The sequence below is a fragment of the Podarcis gaigeae genome (assembly GCF_964106915.1).
Source record: "Podarcis gaigeae genome assembly, chromosome: 2".
Lineage (NCBI taxonomy): Eukaryota > Metazoa > Chordata > Lepidosauria > Squamata > Lacertidae > Podarcis > Podarcis gaigeae.
Genome location: NC_139679.1, coordinates 46177864 through 46201867, shown reverse-complemented (window position 1 = coordinate 46201867; position 24004 = coordinate 46177864). Strand labels below are relative to the sequence as shown.

Genomic DNA, 24004 nt, shown 5'->3' with positions numbered 1-24004 from the left:
TCTCCCTGGCAGCCACATGTCACGCTTCACTTGCAAGGGGATCAAGAGCAGGGCCTCCAAAGAGGATCTTAAGTTTTGGGTACACATATACATTTTGGGTGCTCTGATGGTGTTTCCTGCTTGGCAGGGGGTTGGACTCGATGGCCCTTGTGGTCTCTTCCAATTCTATGATTCTATGATTCATATATGGGAAATGGCCTTTCAGGTAATCTGGCCCCAAGTCCAATGCCAGGTCAAAGCCTGCAAGAACTCATACTCTTTTAAGAATTGCACAAGGAAAACACTGAAACAGATGGATTTTTTCCTTCTTTACTAGCCTTCCCAAGCCTGGTGCCCTCCAGATGTTTTGAACTACAGCTCCCATCAGCACCAGTCAGCATGAGAATTCTGGTAAAATATATCTATAATGCACAAGTTCCCCCAATAGTTGGGGAAGACTATTCTGTACAATACTTCAAGGAACAGGGTACCAGGAGTCCGGACATGGCAATGCGCAGAAGGAGAATAGAAGGGGAAGCTAGAGACACATGGAAAAATTGTCATGCAGTGGTTTTCTGGCTCTTCCCTTGACTAGCCAGATGCAGCAGAAGAGAGGAAGGGGGTGTTGCTAGGCAACAGCCACATGTCTATAGAGTCATCCTCTCCTGTAGGTGGAGAAAGAAGGTAAGAAAGGACATGAGGCAAGTGTGTCCTAGGACAACAAATGTTTTCCCTCAACCACCTAACCTCATACCTATAGTCACATACTAACAGTAAGTAAATCAGAGAAACGTATCACTGACTGTCACCATGTCAGCTGGACCTTAATAATCAACACTCATTAATTTTTATTTTTATTTTGCCCACCAGTCATTTTGGTAATAAACCAATCCATCATAAAACCCCAGCAAAACCACTTGATATGTTCTGCTGTGCTCTATGATATTAGTAAGTTTTCACAGGCACTTGAAACAAAAACTTTATTTTATTATTAGTATATCCCATCACCTAGAATTCAAAACCTAAAAGAAAAGTCTGTTTCCAAATCAGGCTAAAAAAGGAAGATTCTTTTATCTCATAAGTGCATAAAGAGAAAAGGAAACATGCATGCTCTAGTTACCCAATTTTAGAAGTCCTACAGAGGCCATTTCACTGCCCAAGAAGGCTTCCATTGCAAGAGCTGTAGGCCAACCATGTGCTCCATTGGGCAGAAAAGAGAGAAAGCAGGAAAAGAACCAGAGAGAGAGACGCTATTGCATCCATCCTTTGATAGGGAAAAGCCTTCAGGATTGTGCAAAACAGAACCCACACATACCTTTGAAACAATACCTTATAAAGCCATGAGAGCAGTGGCCATGAGAAGTGAGGAAGGCACAGATTACACCAAGAACCCAAGTGAGTGAAACATACTTTTGATTGGTGACAAACTTACTAACAGTTGAACCAGAAATTCAATGAAGGGTAGATTTTCTATCTGACAATTCTCTTGCCCAACCAGACCCTCCAGCTACTGCTGAGGTGACATATATAGGAAACCACATTCCCTTGGGATGGGCAGGTTATTGGCTGCCTCTTAAAATTGAGTTTAGGCCTTTTAAAAATAAACTAAAAGCCAATAATAACAAGCTGGCCAAACCTTAGCTTTCAAACATGGCCAATACTGACTCAGTTCATCAGAGCAAATAGGCAAGAGTATTGCCAATTAGTTTGCAAAGGAGCCGAGATGTACTGCAACATATTGCACTTTGATTTAGCCAACTCGATTCTTGAACAGCTTAATAGCAAATAAGGCTGTTGAGGAAACTTCAGTAGAGGTGAAACTGACAGGAACAAAAGCAAAGGTCACATTTGACAGTGGGAAGGAGGCATCAGTTTTTAGAAGTGGCTCCCACTCAACACAAGAGGGTTGGCAGGTCTTGTATACCACAGAAAATGAAAGAAGATTGCAATGCAAATAGAACAGAGGAAAATAAATTCTTAAGAGTCACTAATGAATTGCTGTTGCACATTTTTTAAAAGCAACTATTCCAAAGATGACAACTAAAGAGCCAGGGAAAAAAGGTTAAAATTCAAACCTGAAAGTAACTGCTGCTGAACAATTTCCACCCACCAACTGCATTTCATGGAAACTATACCAAAATGAATGCAATTGTATAGCAGGTAGCACTGGGTAGATGTCACTCAAGGTGGTTTAAAAAGTGCAGATGTTTGGCAGGTAATTTGATCCTGTGGATCAACTTCAGTGGCATAAACAATGTACCATGCTTGCTGCTGTTTATATGTCTCCTGGATGTGTCCACAACCAAAATACAGTGGTACCTCAGGTTACAGACGCTTCAGGTTACAGACTCCGCTAACCCAGAAATAGTACCTCAGGTTAAGAACTTTGCTTCCGGATGAGAACAGAAATCGTGGGAGGCCCCATTAGCTAAAGTGGTACCTCAGGTTAAGAACAGTTTCAGGATAAGAACGGACCTCCAGAATGAATTAAGTTCTTAACCTGAGGTACCATTGTACATGGTTGTAAGCACACCTCCCAGCTGAGCAACAAGATGGGGGGCAGGAAGGGGAACAGAGGAGGCTGAATTACTCAACTCTGTCATTTGAACATTCTGCTAAGGAGGCTGTCAGGAATCCAAGTTATTGAACCCTGGCTGCCCCTAAGCAGGGTACTCAGTCGGAAAACGTGTAAACATCTCAACTGAAGGATAGCTTCTAGTACAGCCAAGGTGCTCCCAGTTTGAAATAAAGTTTGTGCCCAACCAGCTAATTCTGCCCCCAGCTGATTGTTGACCTTCAAAAAGGTCAAAGGGAAACAGTTTATTTCCTGTCAGTTTCTCCCGTCCCCATATTCAGTAGGGAGACATGCATTTCTGTTAGCTGAATGGCAGGTTTCTGGAAGGCTGGGGAAGAAGATGACTTTGCTCCCCAACCACACCCCAGCTCCTTTCTTAGCTACTTCTTATATAGCCTTTGGTCAGATGGCATGGAGTTAAGGATCTTCACACAGCCTCCCCAAAGCAGGAGTTCAGATGAGTTTCAAGTTTAAAATGGATCCTGTGGGAAATATAATGGCAGTCATGTGAATAGCTCAAATTTCACAGGAGTAAACTTTGAAGCCATTTCGGAGGTATGCAAAGAGCTATGAATTTGGGAGCTCCTCCATATAGAGGGTGAAGTATCTATAGAGACTATCCATAACCAAAAAGAAGAAAGAAAGATGTAGCCTCAGAGTCAATTTGTAAAGTTCAAAATTATACCTAGGAAAACTTGCATCAGGAATCTGTTCAGGTTGCTTGGCCAATAGCCAGGAAATCCAGAACAATATTCTTAATTGTTGTTGCCAGCTGGTTCAGTATGCACATATGTTTTTTTCTAGCCTCCTCACTGCCTGAATATAGTTGTCCCAGGGCTATTTTCTCCCTGTTCATCTTTGCCTCTTTCATATTGCTTTTCACCACTTAGCTTTTCATGCTGCTAGAAGCTGTTTCCACTGTTGTGGCACACCAATTTTAGCCCGGACCTCTTGTTGCATGACCCTTTAACTCAGATTCCCCATTCCTGCCATCTTGGCAGAGCAACAACTCCCTTTACATATATCATTTCCCTTTCCAGCAGTATCCTTTGCAGCTTCAGAAATCCCCATAGTTCTGCAGAGTGGCAACTAGGTCACATGGATTGAGTATGTTCCAAGGCCAGCTCCTCCTCCTTGCTGTTGGAAATAACCTGCCCAGTAAAGGATTTCAGGGGGTTACTCATCGTTCCTGTGGTTAGGATCCCAAATGGAAGCTGGATAGTGATCCGGAACTCCCTTGAACGCTGGCAACTGAAGGAGAGAGTCAAAGTGGCTTGGCCAGTGGAAGGTCCCTCAACGCTGTTTGGGGCGACGGTGAATTCAGGGTGCTGTGAGCCAGCAACCCCCTCAAGATGAGCACATGCTTATCTATTGCCCACAGCTCCCCATTCATTCAAATGATGCCACATCAAATGATGTGGCTAGTTCAGTCAGTAGAGCAGGAGGCTCTTAATCTGAGGGTTTGTGGGGGCGAGCCTCACACTGGGCGAAAGATTCCTGCATTGCAGAGGGTTGGACTAGTGATGGCCAAACTTGGCCCTCCAGCTGTTTTGGGACTACAATTCCCATCATCCCTGACCACTGGTCCTGCTAACAGCTGGAGGGCCAAGTGTGGCCATGATCCTCCAATTCTATGATTCCATTCCAACTGCTGTTTTGTTTTGTTTTGTTTGGATCGCAAGGGGACTGTCTTCCAAGTAACGGGAGTTCCAATCTCAGGTCTGCCGCCCGAAGCCATTCGCAGACTCCGGAGCTCCGCTGCCAAACGAGTTGGCGCTACTGCATTGGGCGCGTGTGTGACGGACGGACTGCGCAGGAGAGACCCCGGAGAGCCTTCCCGCTCGACACTTGCGCCACCATAAGAGGCGGTTGTGGAGTCCAAATAAAAAGCCTCAGTTTAAAGCGGGCTCCCGGGGACAGGACCTGAGCTAAAAAAAATGTGCTTCCCAGTGTGGAAGACGCGGAGTCTCTCTCTTTGCTCTGCGGGGGCTGCCGTTCTCCCACCTGAGCTCCCACCATGTTCCTCGCTGCCTACACTCCTTCCCCCTGCTTCCGCCCGCCTGGGGGCACCTCACACACCCACCCCGCTATGCAGAAACGCGGGGAGTTCTCCTGCCTCACGCGGACATTTTGCGCCCCCCCCCCCCTTTCCGCCCGCCGCCTTGGCACTCAGCAGCGGTGGGCGGGCAGGACTGTGTTGCGCCACGCGAGGCCGCTTCTTCCCGCCTGCGGCCTCCGCTCTAGAGCAGCCCAGCGCCTCAGGTGAAGCGCCTCAGCTGAGAGAGAGAGGGAGCCGCCTCCCCTTCTCGGGCCGCGCCGCTGAGCGCTGCGGTAGCCCGTCTCCTCAGGCCGCCTCTGCGGTTGACAGGCGCTGGGCAAGGCAGTGCAGCTAGACGTGCTCAACCAGAGAGCCAGGCTGCCGCCGCCGCTCTTCTTCCCTTCATGTCCCCCCGCCATCGCCTCACGCCCGCTTCCCGCCCCTTCCAGCCAGGCCTGGGCTCCTGAAACGAGGCAGGCCTTCCCTGAGGAAAACGACCCGGCTTTGTTCATTCCGGGGCAGCCGAGAGGCGCCTTGCTATTATGTCTGAAGCGGCCTGAGCTGGTGTGTGTTGTGTGCTTGTAATGGCAGTTTCGGGTTGGGGACGGCCCAGTGCGGGAGAATGGCTTCCAGCCTTTCCCGAAAAGCCGAGCCTAGGCAGCCAGCAGGCAAAAGGCGGGGAGGTGGTGGAGGAGGCCGGGGCTGGAAACCCGCCTGCCGCGGTCTGTGTGTGCGGAATGACTAAACGTTTATTGAGGAGCTACCCGAGGCTCTCGGCGTCTCCTACACAAGCACAGTTCACCTCTCTCTGCCGCCGCCGCCGCCGCCGCCCTCCGCCTCCCGCGGCGTGGAACGTCCCCCCCCCCTTCCGCCCCGTTCTCCTCTCCTCTCCCTGCTGCTGCTGCTGCTTCTCCTTCTCTCTCCCCTGTAGCGAATTAGAGATTTCGTGGCTTAATTGAGGAATCCAAGTCTTTCTGCCTAATTCCAACCTTCCCCGCCCCGCGCGCCTCGCTTCTCGTGCTATCCCCGGCAAGGCGAGCACTTCAGCCCCGCACCCCGCATCCGTTCAATGAAGCAGCACAGATCCACGGCGGCTCCAAGTGGGTTTTTGCAGGACGAGAAGGAGGAGGAGGAGGAGGAGGTGGCGGCGGCGGCGGCGGCAGCGGCGGTGGAGGAGGAAAGGAGCTGGCGGCGGCGGCGGCAGCAGCAGCAGCAGCAGCAGCAGCAGCAGCAGCAGCAGGCATCTTTGCAAGGAAGCCTTTCGGGTCTAGCTCGGCTTCTGGGGATTTAAGTGTCACTCAAAGCATCCCCAAATCAGCTCACTGCTCCTCTGCGCTTTCTTCGCGGGCATCGATTCGAGCCCTGAGCGGTGCATTTCTGCAATTTCCTACCAGGGAAGGTAAGGAGGCTGTGAGTGCCAAATGCACCACGGCGGCGGCGGCAGCAGCAGCAGCAGCAGCATGGTCACTGACAGCCTAGACTTCTCGTCCGGGTAACTTCCCCTCTTGCCCTCTTCCAGCCCCCCACCCCACCCCACCTTTCCTAGGAATGGTGGTGGTGCATTTAGGCACGATGTGGTGGTGCATTTAGGCACGATCGCCTTCTCGCATTGCCCCATCCCTTCTTATAGATGCTCAATCTCCTTAGGTGGAATAATAATAATACAATAAAAACCGAAAAAAAGAAAGACGTGGCCTTTTGTCTCAGCCTCTTTGCATGGTGTTAAGGCTCTGTAGATCCTACTTTTTACTTTTTCCGGTGTAAAGAATCCTGAGCATCGCAGGACCCACGACGTCATCCAGCGATCCCCCGCTCTTAATTTCGGTGCCCCCAAGACCACCTCTCTCTCTCTCTCTCTCTCTCTCTCTCTCTCTCTCTCTCTCTCTTTTTTTTTTTTTTTCCAGGCGCTCAGGCAACCATCTCACCCCTACCAAGAAACTCGTCATCATCTCACATCCCCCCTTCCCCCAAATGCTATAGGCTGAGCCCTTTCCAGCCACCCATTGCTAACTCGGGCCCCCTCCCCCCCGCGATTTCACCCACCATTTGCTATTCCCAAAGAGCATAAAGTCTAGCTTTTCCCCCTCCCCCATGTGCACGCCTTGCATTCCCATTTTAACCTCTTTTTCCTTCCGTTCCTAATCCGATTTTGCACATTTCCCCATTTAAACTAGGTTGCAAAACTGCTGTAACCTGCAACTCTTGAAACTTCCTCGGTTGTTGAAGTCTATGTTATTTTACTCAAAAGGACAACAACAAAAAACAACCTCTTAATCCTTTTGTGGATTACTCTCTTTTTTTAAATAATGCATTTCCTTCTTCCCCTTTAATTTTTTTCTTTCCTCCTTTCCTTCTTTTTTTTGGCAAGGAAATTTGCTCCATCTCCAGCAGCAACCACTGCTCCTTTTGATGTTGTGGTACGCCGTGCGCATGCGCTCCACATTAGAATTACTGCACTGGCTAGAATAAGTTGGATCTCTTCTTCTCTTCCACTGAAGCCCTAAATCATATCAAAAGCTAAAGGGATGCTGAGAGTCCGGGAAAAGGGTTGCTTTGGAATTTGGTCGTTGCCCTTAATCATAACAGTGGTGTGTGCACAGAGGTAAGTGGCCAAGGGGTCTCTCTTTTTCGCCTTCACTTTGAATTGTACTGTATAACTGGGAGGTGCAGAATGCATCTTGCGAGATAGAGACAAGGAAAACCGCTCTCTCCTCATGTCTTTTTACCCCTTTCTTTAGTGCTAATGATCCCAGCAATATGTCCCTGGTAAAAGAGACCGTGGATAGACTGCTGAAAGGCTACGACATTCGGCTGAGGCCAGATTTCGGAGGTAATTCGATTGCTTTTGTAGAAAAGCCTGCTCCACGCTCAGGCTGTCCCTTCTCCGGAGTGTGTGTGTGTATGTGTGTGTGTGCGCGCACGCGTGTGTGTGTTTTCAACGTGGTGTGAGCGCTGCTCCTGCTCTGCATCTATGTTGCCATTTTCTGAAGCTCGACCCAAAGTTAAGCCAATTGTTCCCCAATTTCCCTTAGCCCAGAACGGCCGTGATACGGTCCTTTAAATCTCCTCGTGTGTGTGTGTCTGTCTATATTTGTATGTTTGTGTATCTATACATACAGTACTTAGTCTCGTGTGCGTTGATTACCTAATAACGCGTAATTAAAGCTTGGCTAATTGGCTTTATGGAGATGCAAATCTCCTAAGTTTCCCCAGCATCCGTGTCACCAAGCCTGGTGTGCTGTGCCTGTGGCCACAGTAAACATTTCTCCTTTTTTTGAGTACAGGATGTTCGGCTAAGCGAGATGAAAATGTCATTCTGCTCCCCGTGAGCTGTGCGTTGGGGAGCAGGTTTCCGCGTCGTTTGTGCTTGTGTATGCTAAACCGGGTCCTTGGACCCTCGCTGAACGTATGTGGCAGCCGCTAGTACAGACGGCACTCTGCTGTTACTGGGCTCCGAGGAGCGTGCGGTTCCGAGAGCCCCGTAAAGTCCTCCTTGAATCCCGAGTCAGCGTCGGCTTCGCCCTGCTTGCAAGGGCTCGGCTAACCGGACTGAGCCCGTGCAGCAAGCAGGAACAGACGCCTCTGGGTTGAAACTCACACTACAAGTCTAGTGGGGTGTATCTCCGGCCAGCCACTTAAAGACACTTTACCCTATTATTAACACGTGTGTGTGTGTGTGTGTGTGTGTTATATAAAGCACCCGTTGCTGACGGCGATCCTGCAAACGCTGCAAGGCAAACTCGTGGCTAAAATGAAAGCCCTGCTGCCCCACCCCTTCTTCAGTCCGAATAATGCTTGCATGAATGAGTTAAATTGTGAGAGATCACAGTGCAGACCATCTTGTGTTGCAGGTCCCCCTGTGGCCGTTGGCATGAACATAGACATTGCCAGCATAGACATGGTGTCAGAAGTCAATATGGTGAGTATTTCATTTATCTTTCTGTCCATCTCCCCCAAACCAGCTTTTACAAGGGTCTGTGGAACCAATAACTGTGAATGCAGGTTCTGACTTTATCACTTTTATTTCTCATTTACCACCAATGTGCACCAGTGGTCTCCAGTTATTTAGGCCATCTCTCCACCCCACCCCCCACCCCCAATTGGGTGCCTGCGTCTTCTCTACATAGATGTCAGAAAGCAGTGTGAAATAATTTCTCAAGCTATTGATTTTGGGCTATTTTTATCTGAAACGTCTGAATAAGAAAAATGCTAGTAACCTATGGTATTTTGGGGAAATCCATAGAATTGCTAGAATGAGTTTTAGGAGGCCTCTTGTACAGCCACTGAAATAAAATGTTGTCCTTCAGACTAACATCTGCAAGTTTATTCCAAAAGGCTTTTAAACACTACAACTTTTAGTGTGTAAAAAGCTGGTACGATTATTATTATTTTTGACAGTCTTAGTATATAGGAGAGACCATTTCAGACATATAGTTAAGTGCTACTGAGAGACTTAGAGGAACAATAGTGGCCTCCTTTTGCTTCATGCAGGAGCGCCCCCTGCTGACATCGATTTGCACAACAGTTCAGAATATTTTAACATTTTCATCATGTATTTGGGACAGTTTAATTGTTTCAGTTACTATTGGGAGGCATGGGGATTGAGATGAATGTTGTGACCCAAACATAAAGTTGTAATTAGGTTGATGAATGCAGTTTTTAAATGTTGCATGAACGCTTCATATAAGTTTATTGCCAGTTCTCATGTGTAAAGCCATACTATTAAATGAAAGTACAGAGGGTGAAGAGATGGGTGTGTAAATATGTTGGAATGGGACCTGGATCGCATAAAATGTGGTCACACTTTGTCTTGCATATCTTTGGCCTTCCATTTTTAAAAATGGTTGTAGAAGCCATGTAATCACACTGAAAAGTTTGTTGGGAAGACTGCCCTATTATAGCACGCTACACTTGAGGCAAGTTTTTATTATTTTTATTTTATTAAAACAAAACTTCTTGCATAGTGATTGAGTTATCTGTAAGACTAGTTAATCTAGAGTTGCTAAAACACTTTTAAATATATATATTTATAAGATAGCCTCATCATATATCCATTACTCAGGCGGCAGACCACTAATGAAGGAAAGAAAGTAACAAAAAGCACTAGGGTTAACTTCTTTTGAACTTTTGGTTTTCATGTGCAGACTGTGTTGAACCTTAATATCCATTGTGTTTGTTAAAGGATCACAGTAGCTTAGCATTGTAAAATATGGAAGACTATGCTTTAATGAGATAACAGGCAAATTATAATGACATGAAATTGTGACAGCTCAGTTTCATTAATGAGTGAGACCTAGAGTTCAAATAGAAAATGTTCAATTTAAATTACAGATTCCCACCCCACCCCCACCCCCCACGCACCGTGTTTACATTTTTTTTAATGATTGCTTGGGATATTTGGCTCTATTGCATATTAGCATGACATGAATTAACACTCGGTGACATTGTCAGGGTGTGATACTTTTCCTTCAGAAGTTATTAATGTGTCTTTGTGATAGGCATAATCTTCCAAACTTTGAGAGAACAATTCAATTTCTAATGTATCGAGAAATTGTTGTGTAAATATTAGATCTTTACATGTTTCATGTTTAGGGACTTTGTTGTACCATGTCGGAACCTGATCACTGAGGCCATGCATAATCCAATTCCTTCTTCCCGAAAGTGATCCTAAGGTATACTATGTCTAGTGAGAGGCGCTGAACTTTGAATTTAGATCACTGTCACGTGAACATATTCCAGCATGCTCCTAGTGTTTCGTCTATATGTCTAGAAATGGCAGATTATATTTTTGAAATCGGCCCACTACTTAGTAAATCTAACCTTAGTAACACATATCATGTTTTAATGCCTTTTTGGAAATATTAACATTTATTTTGTCCAAGAGTCTCATACTTTACAAACCTGATCTGCAAGACTGGTGTTAAAATGAGAACCTGTTCTGATCTGAAGGCTGGAACTATTCTGTTTTGTTAAGAAGATTATGCAGTCTGTTAAGTATCCTCCAGAAGTTTGAATGTTGAAACTTTAGTATCAGAAATGGTGTCTATATACTGATGAAGAATGAACATTATGTGAAAAACAATATTCATAGTCCTAATTAGATAGTACTCTTTTTTTAAAAAAAAACACCACCTGTTTGGAAAAAATGAATTTGGCCTCATAAGGCTTCTTTTAATCAGATGAAAGATAAAAAATTGTCAGTAAACTTATTTTATGAGATGGTGGGTATATACCTGCGCCAAGGACAACACAGAGTTTCTTCACTTTCCTGCAATGTGATCTGATTCATTTTTAAAAAATAGAGGTTGCAATCCTATACACACTTGCCTGAGAATAAGTCCCATTGAACTCAATGGAGTTTAATTCTGCAGAGCTTGTTCTCTGACATTTTGTCATAGAAGGCCTTACTGTTTCTGTGTGGGTTTTAGTCGCCATGCTGTCACTTACTTTGGCAGTGCATAAATTGATATTGTCATTATAGGTTGCTGCAGACCGAATAATCTTAACCCCTTCCTGTGATTTCAGAAAAAGGAGCATGCTGTGGGTTAACAGAAAAACCTCTTTTCTCAGCTCAGTTTCCTGCCTCTTTAGTCTGTACCATAGTTAAGGACTACATAAGAGCCCACATTAACCATGGTTTAGACCAGTGTTTCCCAAACTTGGGTCTCCAGCTGTAGTTGGACTACAACTCACATCATCCATAGCTAGTGGTCAGGGATGATTGGAATTGTAGTCCAAAAACAGCTGGGGCCCAAATTTGGAAAACACTGGTTTAGACTAACTGGTGTTTGTCTCTTACCAGAATTTGATGCTACTTTCAAATCCTAGTTAAGGTCAATCCTCAGTTAATATTAACCCTAATTGCAACTGGTGCCAACTAACAATTACTTAAATCTGGTAACAAGAACTAGAGCAGAAGAGTGTAAGGGCTGCAGGGAAGAGAAGCACATGGTACCCTGGACAGCTCCTGGTCATTCACTATTGTTAAGCCTACAATCCAATGCAATACTGTGGAATAAGCCCATTGAAATTAATGGGACATGCTTCTGAGTAGATATGAGTAGCCTTGTGTGTGTGCCCTTTTTATACTGGGCTTGTCTGGTCAAAAGCATGAGTGACAGTTTCAAAGGTGTTTTGCTTCATTTAGAGCTTCACTTACATTTCATTGAAACTAGTGGTCTTTCACCACCACCACCCCAAGTCTAAAGTAAAATATTCAAAATGTTGTACAAATTACTGTTTAGCACAGCTAAACCTTGGCATGTGTGACAAAACAGAAGATTTACAGCATGATCCTAAGCATGTGAACTCAAAAGTGAGCTCCACTTTTCCCTAGCAAGTGTTTTATGTTTGCAGCCTTACACACACACACTTGCCTGCAGTAGGCCTCATTGGATGCAGTAAGATTCACTCCTGAGTAAACATTCATAGAATTGGGTTGTTGGCTACAAGTATCCAGTTGTCAATAGTAACACCAATATTATTAAACGATAGAAAATTTTAGCCCAGGTTTTTTGAACATAGTTGTCACGTAATATCTTCTAATTGTTCATCTAATGTTCGGTCTAATGTATTGTTGGCCTTTAATTTGTCAATAAATGCTGGTGCAGAACCATATCTTGAGAAGATATGAGGATTATCACACACACACACACACACACACACACACACACACCCTCTTCCTCTGCCCTCCCTCCAGTCCTGGATATATTGGTAAAGAATGTACAAGAACAATGCAGAAGTGAAGAGAGAGGAGATCTATCCAAAGCAGCATATATGTATCAGTATACATATCAGTATACAATCTGAGTGACATGTGAGAGTGGCATGTGAGAGCAAGCACACATTTCCAGTAAACAGGCTTATTGACAAGGAGGGTTTTTTTGTTTTTAAAAAGAACTTAATTAATTTGTCAGGGTGTTGCCAGTTTATTTTTGTTCAGCAATAAAAATGTGCTTTTTTTTACTCTGGCACTGACAATCTAGTTGCCTTTCCTCACATGTGTTTCTGTTGGCGATAAATAACATTTTCCCAGCACTCAAATGGCAGTATTTCATTGCTGGAAATATGTGATTTCCTCTGCAGATTGGGACATATTCCAATAATTTTTATAGTTTGAAGTTATGAATTTCTGCCATTTGTGACCTTATTTACAGCTTTATTACTTCAAAGGCTTAGTACCCCTTCTATATCAAGCAAGTAAATTAAAAACAGGAATGATAAAACAAATGCTGAACACCAGGAAGAACACCCCTTGCTCCACCACCTTCTTTTGAAACATGTCCCTCCCCATTTTTAAATATAGTTCATTGCAGACAGTGTGCTCCAACTCTACCACACATGCACATCACTGTTCCCACCCCACCCCATTTTTTTTAAGCCTCTCTCCCTTGTGAGCTAACAGCGTACACAAGAAGGTTCAAATATGTCTTGTGCAATCCTGACAATGAAAAAGTGATTTTTGGCAGCAGTTACACCACTGAGAATACTTTAGAATAGTTGACTTTGTACCTAATTGTCAATAATTTATGTCTATCATTCTATCTTGAATGGCACTAGCTCTCTTGAGATTGAAAATATTACTGTTACTATTTTATAACAAATAAAATTTGTTCAGAAATTTTGTTCAGCCAAGTGCATTATCCTAGAAATGTATGTTAGGATAGATAATGTTTGCTGCTAACTATGCAGGTGGGCATAATTTATCCATAGTACATTTCACAGCTGCGGCTAAGTGAAGAGGGCTCTTGTAATATTTTGGAACTTTTTAATCATCTAAGTAACTTCAGCAGGAAACAAAATTCAGAGATGAACCTGCATGCTTGAATTCAAACAATGGATTCCCATGCAATTTCTGAGCGCCCCTTCCCCACTGGATTCTGGAGCAGAAAGAATTGGATTTCCAAATCCAGCAGGAAGTTGTGATTGGTTCGCTGGTTGCTTTTGAAGAATCTTCTTGGCTCCCACATGAACAGATTTCGCTGGTTGCTAAATTTAGAGACCATTGCAATGGTTTCTATCTGCAAAGTACAAATCATCATTTTCTTCTGAGGATTCATATGAAGGGAGCTGAAGGGGAGGACTAGAATAAACAGCATGCAGGTTAAAGCCTTTGCAGAGGCCAGAAAAGCTCTAGTGTACACATAAGATAGTCAAAGTTGAACTGATGTGTATGTATGTTTAAACTACACAAGTATTTAAGATACCCAAATATAGGGAATCCATCCTCCCTCCAAAGTTCACCTGAGCTTGCAATTCATTTGCCTCAGCACCTACTGCCCCCGGTGTAATGTTCAGCTGGTTTGCCCCTTCCCATGCATTCCCAAACTTAGTTTGCAATAGTGAGGAAGAAATCGACAGTACATATGACTGTTGACACCAGTTGACACTCTGAAGGCCTCCAAACATGCTTGGTCCTTCTATACGCTGTGTGTCTGTACTTTCTAAATCCATTTGGCTCAATTCATTCAACCAGGAGGAGTTCAAATGGCATACCCCAGAAGTCTTGGTGGCATGTTGTGTTGTTTCCCTAGCAAACCTAGCTTAGCAGTCAAAGAGTAAGAAGAGAGGTCCTCTTGTAGTTCATGGATAGGCTAAGTTTCAGGAAGCAAAGAGTAGGGATAAATGGACAGTTCTCTGAAGTGGAGCAAAGATTACTATTGGGACTTGTGCTTCTTAACCTGAAGCGAGTGGTGAGGTGGCCATGTTTGCAGATGATACTAAATTGTTCAGGATTATTAAAAAGAGATTGTGAAGAGATCTGAAAGGACCTCTCCAAACCTGAGTGAGTGGGTGATAAAATGGCAAATGCAATTCAATGTGAACAAGTAAAATGGTAAGCAGAGATTTGGAGAAAAGGGTGGAATGGATGAATAAGTGGGCAGGATGGTTCCCTGGGCACTTGACTTACGAGATTTCAGAGACCTCTCAGATAAAGTCTTTTCGCCCATTTAATTCTCTCAGAGTGTATAAAAAGATCAGATTCATTCACCCATTAGCAGATTGAACCATTGTAAGAAAATGACCCCCAGTGTTTCCAGAAAGAAGTGGGAAAGAAGACTGCCATGATGGGGATTGTCTGTTGTTAGCCAGGACTATACCATTTGCCTATCAGGACTGACCCACATCCTAACTTTAATAAGGGTACCTAATCAATTAATAACATTACAAACCCTTCTGTAGCAATTTAGAGGCTATCTAGTTTCTTTTAAATGAGCTCTCAAGCTATTTGTTGCTGCTACAAAGTTAACATGCCTATTCTGGAAACTAAATTTGCTGCTGAAACAATTAAACTTATACATAGATGTTGCTGCTCCTATTGTAATAGTTATACTGTGGGTAGACAACAAACTATTTAAACATTTTGCCCTCTCTATCATATTTGCATTAACACTTAGCCATTGGAAAAACAACACAGGAAACAAGCAATATATGGTAACCACAAGGACTTTGGTAATAAGTACTGTAGTGTGGACACTGCACTGGCATTAATGGCTTTTACTGATTATTATAGTATTAATTATATGGTCATCGTACTGGTCTTTAATTGTATGATTGAGTGTTGGACATGACTTTAAGGCTGAAGAATCTGATAAGTTTCCTGTGGTTTATGTATGCCATTATGCTGTTTGTGGTCATATGAGTAATGCAGAACAAACTGGAACAATACAGTGAGTGATTCCTTACATTTAACAAAGCCAGAGTAAATTATTAAAAATTACAGTTGGCTTGAAATTGGCTCTAACTAGGAAGTTGGTGCCTGCCACCTACAAACTCCTCTCTCCCAGCTGTTCCTTGTGTGCTGTGATGTCGCAGAATGTTGGAATATTCAGAAATACTTGAACTGGTGAGTGGAAATTCCACTAAGAGAAATACTGGCAAATAATCCAGTTTCTGTGAGCCAGAACATATCCTGTAGAAGCATAAGTGTTGTTTTTTAAGTCGTGTGTATATGTGTGTGTTATGAGTTTGACTTTTTTCATACCTTTTAACACTCAGAGCAGGCAAGCCTGCCCAATGAGAGTTGGCTCTCATGGCTGAAGGGCATTTTAGAAAGACAGATGTGTTCTGGGAGTCAGGCTTATTTATGTGAATAATTTTCTATCTGACATTTCTTCTGAAGAGGTCAAAGTGGCTAACAAAACAAAACAAAAACCCAGAGACCAGTTGCTTAATATAGCAGTCCACAGCCCAAATGCTTCCTAAAAGAGAAGGTTTTTTCCAACTTGCAAAAGGCTCGTAAGGAGATGGTGTGATGGGTTTCCTTTGGAAGGGGAGTTTCCAGAGCTTAGGCACAGCTGTTGAAAAGGTATCAACCAAGCCTTATCTGTTTGAGAAGAGTTAACTTTTAAATTTAAGCAGGAGCTTTGAAGAGACTGTTGAACAATATTTCTTCTTAATAATCTAAGACACGAACGAGTCTTTTGCTGATGCACCATCCCCATTGCATGAGCTGTGATTAAACCAGGAAATCTTTAAGGAGGAATCATTTTCTGTTTCATCTTTATTGGGAAATCACAGTTGCAAACTTTGGAACAAGTTGAAGTTGGTTTAGGATTCTGGATCTCAGCTGAGATGAAACTTGGTATTTAGGCATGTGCTGAAGGAAGAAGCAAAGGGATGCAGAAGCAAAAGGCTCTTTCATATTTTGGCTTAGTTTGAACTGGGCCATATTTAAATGTGAAACAATGATCAGCACTTCCTAAGCTAGAAAATACATACTAGAAAGCAGATGGGAGAAGGAGAAAATGGGTAGGAAATAAGTCATACAGAGATCAATTGATGGAGAAGCCTAAAATACTTTTAAAAAAGATCTTGAAGACTTGGAATATGTGTAATTATAGCTTTTGTTGCCACTGGAGCAAGTAGAAAGCATTTCTTACATTTCAGCTGTGTTTTTTGGTCATATAAAATTGTATGAGTTTCTATCAGCCGGATGTTTGCTCTGCCAGACTCTTTTCATAATAAGAATCTGAGCTTGAAGTGCTGAGTGCTTTGAAAAAACTGTCCACTTCAGTTGAAAGAGACAAACTAGGCATTAAGCTTGTTTGAAAACCTAGTATCAATTTTGGGGTCTGATAAATTTTGAAAACTCTAGCTCTTAAGCTTTATTGCCTATTAAATGTTTTATGGGAGCTTGAAAGTATGAATTATTTATTTGAGACATAGGTCCGTTCTAACCTACTTCTGTAAAACTTTGCATTTTTGCTTGTATAAAGTATTTCATGCTGTTTACTTTAGCATTAAAATATACTAAAGTATTGACAGTAATATTACTGCTGTACCTCTTTCCCCACTTTCTAAGCAGCACCTGAAGTGGTATACAATATGCTAAAAACAATACAAAATGCCACAATAAAAATTAAATTACATCTTTGAAAAAAGCCTGGAAAACTCAGCCCTAAAAGCACCATACAGTAGAAATACCAGCAACCTAGAAGACAGTAAGATAGCAGTTCTCCCTAGGGTTAACACAGTTGCAACCACCTCTTCCATAATCTTCCAGATATGCTACGCAAGATGTTGCAGAAACTAAGACGGAGGAGGGAGATGGGAAAGGAAAAACCTTGCACTCACCATGCGCCACTACTGCTTCTGCAAACACTGGATAGGTCAATAAAAAGAAGAGAGGTAAAAACAAGTGGTTTTGAATTATGGTGCTGGAGGAGACTCTTGAGAGTCCCATGGACTGCAAGAAGATCAAACCTCTCCATACTGAAGGAAATCAACCCTGAGTGCTCACTGGAAGGACAGATTGTGAAGCTGAGGCTCCAGTACTTTGGCCACCTCATGAGAAGAAAAGACTCCCTGGAGAAGACCCTGATGTTGGGAAAGATGGAGGGCACAAGGAGAAGGGGGCGACAGAGGATGAGATGGTTGGATAGTGTTTTCGAGGTTACCAGCATGAGTTTGACCAAACTGCGGGAGGCAGTGGAGGACAGAGGTGCCTGGCATTCTCTGATCCATGGGGTCACAAAGAGTGGACACGACGAAACGACTAAACAACAACAACAACAAAAACAAGTGGGTGTTTCTCCGAACCCTTGGAAAATAATCTGAGTTTTTCCAGTGCAGTGCCCCACAACACCTCTCCACCAGTAACTCTGGATTATTTCTGAATGAATCCAAGGAGCATTTGGGACAGCATGTCCATCTGTAGTGCATGACCCAAGAGGAGTCAGGACACTTTGCAGCCACAATACAAGTTGGGACATGGAACGGTGCCTTCTTCCTAGTAGTGTAACATTTAAGCAAACTCAGTATTTAAGTGGGGAAGAACTTAAAAGGTGTAATGATAATGTGTCAGGTTTGTTATCCAGTGTGAATAGTGCTATTTACAATATGCAGTTACTTCCACCCCTTTTTATTTAAGTACGTAGGGGTAGCTGGGATAAATGATTGTGGGCAATAGTGTGAAGGGAGGAGAGGTTTGATTCCCCCCCACACACACACTTCAGCAGTAGAGCAAACTTCTTTTTAATTGTGTAACAATGATTCCTTTTGCATCCTTCATTTTTATCGAGCAGCTATAATAGCTTTAGGGCTAGTTGCACTATAACATCAAGAGTAAGTTTCTCCCACTGCTCCACAGAAACAGCGGTAGGTAGTCGCAGTCTGTTTCATGTAATGTAACATCCAAAATTTCCATACTATCTAAGTGAAAGAAAGTGTATGTGGCTGAAATTAAATGTATTTGTAGTTGCACATAGTACTTCTTGCTATATTTTCTTCAATTTTTCTTATTTTCTTTAACATTTAGGGTTGGTTAGGGTTTTCATGCTGAATTTTAATGTATTTTATTTTAATCAGCATGTTGTCTAGAGATTTTTTTTAATGAGTTGACTAATAAATATATTAAATAAGCATGATGTCCAGTCTCCAGAGCTGAACACAGTAAGCAAATTAATTATTATTATTTTTTTAGGGGGGGAAACTGTTTTTCATCAAATCAGAAGTGAGTATGTGTTAGATAAGGTACTCATAATCATAAAAACACTGAAGTGCAGGATTTCATTTTGATTAACTTTTTAATTGGGTTGACTTTTTGAGAACAGCATCAACACTCGATGCATCACTTGACATTTTGGTGATGAGGCATCTATTCTGTATGTACAATGACTGAATAACTATCTCTTAGCTGTATTGCTTTCTTTTTTAAAGAAAGAAAAGAAACCAGAAATTATCTGAAAAAAGCACAGGGTAACATTTCTGTAATGATAACAGAAACTTGCATGTATCTTGTTAAAAAATAATAAGTAAAGAATAGTCATTATGAACTGAAATCTTTGATTTTTTGTTTTTTGTTGCTTAAAGCTTCGTGAGGGCAAACAGCTCCATCCCCTTGTGTTTAAATGCGGCTGACTGATTGTCATTTTCCAGAAGTTCTTTAAGTACAGCAGAATAGATTTTTGATTTCTCACTTAAAATACAATCAGCCTCATCACAATAATACATATTTTCTCTACGAATCTTCCAGCTTCTAGAAGCATGAAAGAACAATGTGACGATGGCTGCAATCCTAAACACATTTACAAGATTGTAAGCCCTATTTTTGACTAAACATGCTTAGGATCTGAAGGGATGTAGCTCAGTGATAGAGCACTCGCTTTGCAAACCGAAGGTCCCAGATTCAGTCCCCAGGATCTCTAGTTAGAGCTAATGTCCCTTATTTGAAAACTTGGGATTTCAGCTAGCAGTCAGTGTGGACAATATTGAGCCAGGTGGACTCAATATAAGGCAGCTATAATGAAAGTTGGTTCTTGAGTTTACTGTTCATGGTTCTTCTGGAGAGAGACAAACCACAAGCTTAGATCTGGGTAGTATAGCAAGAAGAGGGGTGGGGAAGGAGTAAAGCATGCTTGTTTGTTCAAGCTTAGCCATGGAATGGTTCAGCATTATGTACAAACTCAGTCATTGCTTGAACTGGAGGAATGTGGAGAATCAAACTGTTGATGACACTTTGCTTTTCCAAGGAAACAACATTAGGTTTCCCTACTGCATACATTTAAGCATACTTTTTTTTAAAAAAAAAAAGTGTGTTTAGGGTCTCGGAGCAAGTGTGTTAGCATCCTAGGGTAACTAGCTCAGTTCAGTAGGGAGAAACTGATCCTGTCTTGGTCTTTATCGTGTTTTCTGCATTAAGGTTCATTCTGTATGCTTTAAGGAAACAGGGAAGCATGATAATGTTCTCTTATTTCCTGGTGATTTTTCTCTGTTAAATATAAGAAAAAAGTATGAAAGGGCAAAGCAGATTCTATGTGTTCACATTAATTTCTTGAAATGCTGCAAGGTCATTGCTGTATCCCCACCACTAACACCATCACCACCACCGCTGTGTCTCTAAGTCAGTTTCTCCTGCAACTGTTCATATCGGGGGGGGGGGGAGCAAACCAAGAACTCAGGCCAATGTAAGTTTCAATAGTGGGAATGGTCCCTACTCACAAATCAATAGTCAATAGTAACAAAAACTAATCCATTCAAAAGTATGTATTCTGACAAGGATTACAAACTCAAATAGAGATTACAAACTCTAACAGAGATTACAAACTCAAACTCATAAAAATATGTATAACACTATAATTCATTACAGAATTAGAGATAAGAGTTTATGAGTAGAGATAAATTCATGTTAGTCCAGATTCGTCGTGGAGGTCTTAGTTTCAATCACTGAGCAGAAGTCAGAAGTCAGTTATGGATTAGAAATGAGGACAGAGCCCTGTTTCAATGTATTCAGCTTCATCAGCTAATTTTTAAAGGGTTGTGTAATTTTGAAGACTTTCAGATAAATATATCCTGTTATTTTCTACATTTCTCAAGACCTCCACGATGAATCCGGACACATTTTTTTTGCTTTTTTTCTTGGTATATTTAATAACTGTTGATATCAGGGCAGGGATGATTTCTCCCCGTGATTTCATTCCCTAAATCAGTAACACTTTCATCTGTGCACATTCTGTCATCCGTGCATTCACAAAAGCGGCCTGATCATCATAATACATATTTTCACACTACAATGGAATGGCGGCTTCCATTTTTTAATCAGGTGGAAGCTGGTTTGAGGGAAAGTGCATCAAATAGCAGTATTCCTCTAAAAGCCACAGGATGCAGATTGATGTGAACCTAGCTCAAGACAAACAGCAATAGGAGCACACTGGAGTCACAGTAAATAGAAATATGAATAACCCTTCACTCTCTAGCGAAGATAAAACATTGCCTAGTCAGAGAACTATAGTTTGGTGATACAGAACTCACAGATTTATTCCTGTGCACTTATCCCCCCCCCCTTTAGTTTTAACTGTGGCAAACATTTATCTCATCACTGATATTCTTACTAAAAATTGCCTAAATCTCTGATCATGGTTTCAAATTAGTTTTATGTTCACTGTAGTTTGGTTTTTCTTTTTCTTTTTTAAAAGCACTGCAAATATAGCACTATCATTATTTCCAGGGCTGAAAAGGAAAAGGGGATATCTGTATGAGTGGGCGGTAAATGCATTCTAATGCAAGATTTCAAACTGTGGCTTGGGACTATTGGGAAAGAAGGAATTGATAACAGCAACCAGAATAGAATCTGACTTTTGTCTATATGTACAACGCACAACTTTGTTATTACCAACACGCTGTTTTGACAAAATAAATAAATCATGGAAGCACAAGCAGTCATGATGTGCTCTTTGTCAGAGATATGATGAGTGCCAACAACTGCTGGACAGATCACCGATTAATACGTTTCACGATGGCTATCAATATTATACCTCAGTGCAGGCTTCAAGGAAGGAAACCAAGGTGCAAAATGAACACTCAAGCCCTTCAATCCTATTAAGCAGGATTGCTTCCAAATGACTCTTAAAGACCATCTGCTTTCGGAGTTCCCTGATAACATTGAGGAACACTGGACCAAGCTGAAAAAATCCATTATTACAGCCTGTGAACAAACTATTGGATACCAAACCAATAAACACCAGGACTTGTCTTTGATGAGTATGACAGTGAGATTGAACGCATTCTTGACAAGAAAAGGAAGGCTTTTCAGATCTGGCAAAGAGATAGAAACTATGCCATTATGAAAGAACCTATGCCAACACTAAGGTTGAGGTTCAAAGAAGAACCAGAGAACTAAAGAACAGCTGGTGGATTAAAAAAAAAAGCTCAAGAGATCCATCACTTAGCGGACACTCACGATGCACAGAGTTTCTTTAAAGCCACAAAAACCATCCAATAAACCAATAAACCATGGCATATGCCTCCTACGCTCAACAGACAGTATCACACTTCTAAAAGATAAAGAAGAACATTATCAGCATCCCCTTAACCGCAGCTCCCCCATAGCTGCTGAGGTTCTCTTGGAGAGTTGTGTGGAGCTATTAACCAAATGAAAAACAACAAGGCCAGTGGACCTGATGAGAGACCTGCCGAAGTCTTCAAAGTGGGCGGAATTGAACTTACACAACAATTTCATGAAAAAATCTGGTAGAGGGAGGAGATCCCAGCAGACTTTAAGGATGTCAAAATTATCAATCTCTTTTTTAAAAAAGGTGATAGTTTCGGCAGTCCGTTCTGTCGGGGCATCTCTTTATATATGTATTAGCTGTGGCTGGCCAAAATCTTACAGACTCACTGTTAAGACTATGTTCATGGAAGACAATCTTACTCAGCTACGAGTGATCGCCAAAGAAAGAAGGAGGAAGAGGAACAACCATCACAGAATAAGGTTTAGGCAGTATCATATCTGTACTTTATTATGTATGCTTTTATTATGTAACACATTTTAAAAACAGTTTTAAAAGTATAGTGAAACCTTACAAAAGCATAGTCATAGGGCAGAATTCAACGTCACACTTTGTGTGAATTCAATGCGCTACTCTGGGGATTCCCCACCCCCGCACTCCCCACAAGCCAATTTTGGAGGGTGGACAGTTTAATCCAAAAGTATGCAAAGCCATATTTATACTGAAATAAACAGTTACATTAGTTGTGCCTTGTAATATATAAATTACAAAGTATTATTTTCTAAAATGTTCTTGTTTTGCATCATCGGGGCAACAGAAGCCAGCCCTTTGGTGATAATATGTTTTGAGACACAAGGCAAGATAGTAAACTGTAACTTGCTAAGGGCTTGACAGCTCATGCTTATTACTCATGTATATGCTCAGCTTATATAACTAGCTGCAAACAGGATTATCCCCATTTATAAGCAATATTTGTATGTGTTCAGAAAACCTGATGGGTATGTGCACCTTTGGGGTAATTTAAAATTGCCATGCTCTAACTTCGAATTTGTTTTTATTTAATTGCCATCTTCACTGCTAACCTGCTTATTGCCTATTTTAAAGGCAAGTTCACACACAGAGAGAGACACACACAAACCTCTCTTTATAAAATTGTTCTAAAATTGAACTTGGTGTCTTACCCAGTTCACTCTGAATTCTGACTAGTTGTCCAATGTAAGCTGTCACACTAAATGCTGAGACACAAGCTTTGCCTGCATTTTGTTTATTTTTTGTCTCCAAACTTGCTTGTGGGCACTGGGCAATACCAACTCATCAGTATCAGTGGTTTGCATAAGTTGGTGTTGAGTTCCAAGGAAAAGGAAAAAGTTTGCCACTGCTTCTGGTCAATGTTTTGTGGCAGCAGATTCCCATTTAAAACTCTCTTGATTTGAGTGTGCCATTTTATCTATGATATGATGTTTTAAAATTCTGCTATGGCAAATTACATAAAAATGAAATGTTAATTTTGAATTAATACTCAGTTTGCATGAAGAAATATAGGCAAGTGCTGTGCTTTTCTTACTGATGGTATTCATTGTAATGATTTGGCCAACCTTTCTATCTCAGGGTAAATAAATAACACTATTGCTACTTTCACGGAAGAGCTCACTTTTAACATATTGATATTTAATTTGATAAAAATAAATTAAGCCTTCTACCATGGTTAAAGTGTTGGGAATGGGCTACAGCTAGGGGCACCATCTTCTGGGGGTTGAGCCATGTTTGACTCTTCCCCTGACACTCCCAATGTCCTGATGTCAGGTGCATAAAGTCAACCCCCCACATTCTACTTCGAAACCTGGTGCCTCTGGCTACAGCAGTGGTTCCCAATCATTTTGGGCCTGGAGCATATTTGGAAATCTAAGAAGCGCCACAAAATAACACACACAAACCCTAGAATGCTGGAACTTGAGATTTATGGAGAGCTGTGCTACACAATTTGATGCCTTAAACTTTGTACAATTACATCTAAGCCACTGTGTAAGTAACAAAATAATTACTACATCATGACCCCCTATCCAGTTCAAAGCTGCTTTATATGCCACATTTTAGAGGTTCATTGACTCTACAAATGATATTCCTAAAATGCTTTGGCTAATGCTGCACAATGATTTTTGCAAGCAGATCATCTGTTATAAATCA

General features: G+C 42.1%; 1 protein-coding gene across 7 annotated transcripts in view; it reads left to right on the top strand.

Annotated features, from left to right (window-relative positions):
- The first annotated feature begins 5467 nt into the window (after positions 1–5467).
- GABRB2 (gamma-aminobutyric acid type A receptor subunit beta2) overlaps positions 5468–24004 on the top strand; it is a 108562-nt gene continuing 90025 nt past the window's right edge. For 3 of the 7 annotated variants that reach the window (XM_083719340.1, XM_083719339.1, XM_083719335.1), the window contains exons 1-5: positions 5468–5760; positions 5797–5991; positions 6961–7194; positions 7331–7422; positions 8444–8511. In XM_083719340.1, the coding sequence (XP_083575466.1) occupies positions 7118–7194; positions 7331–7422; positions 8444–8511 (237 nt within the window). In that variant the 5' untranslated portion in view covers positions 5468–5760; positions 5797–5991; positions 6961–7117. Of the gene's footprint in view, positions 5761–5796; positions 6085–6960; positions 7195–7330; positions 7423–8443; positions 8512–24004 lie in introns of those variants that run through there. The other 4 variants (XM_083719337.1, XM_083719341.1, XM_083719336.1 and 1 more) reach the window with 4 other exon arrangements.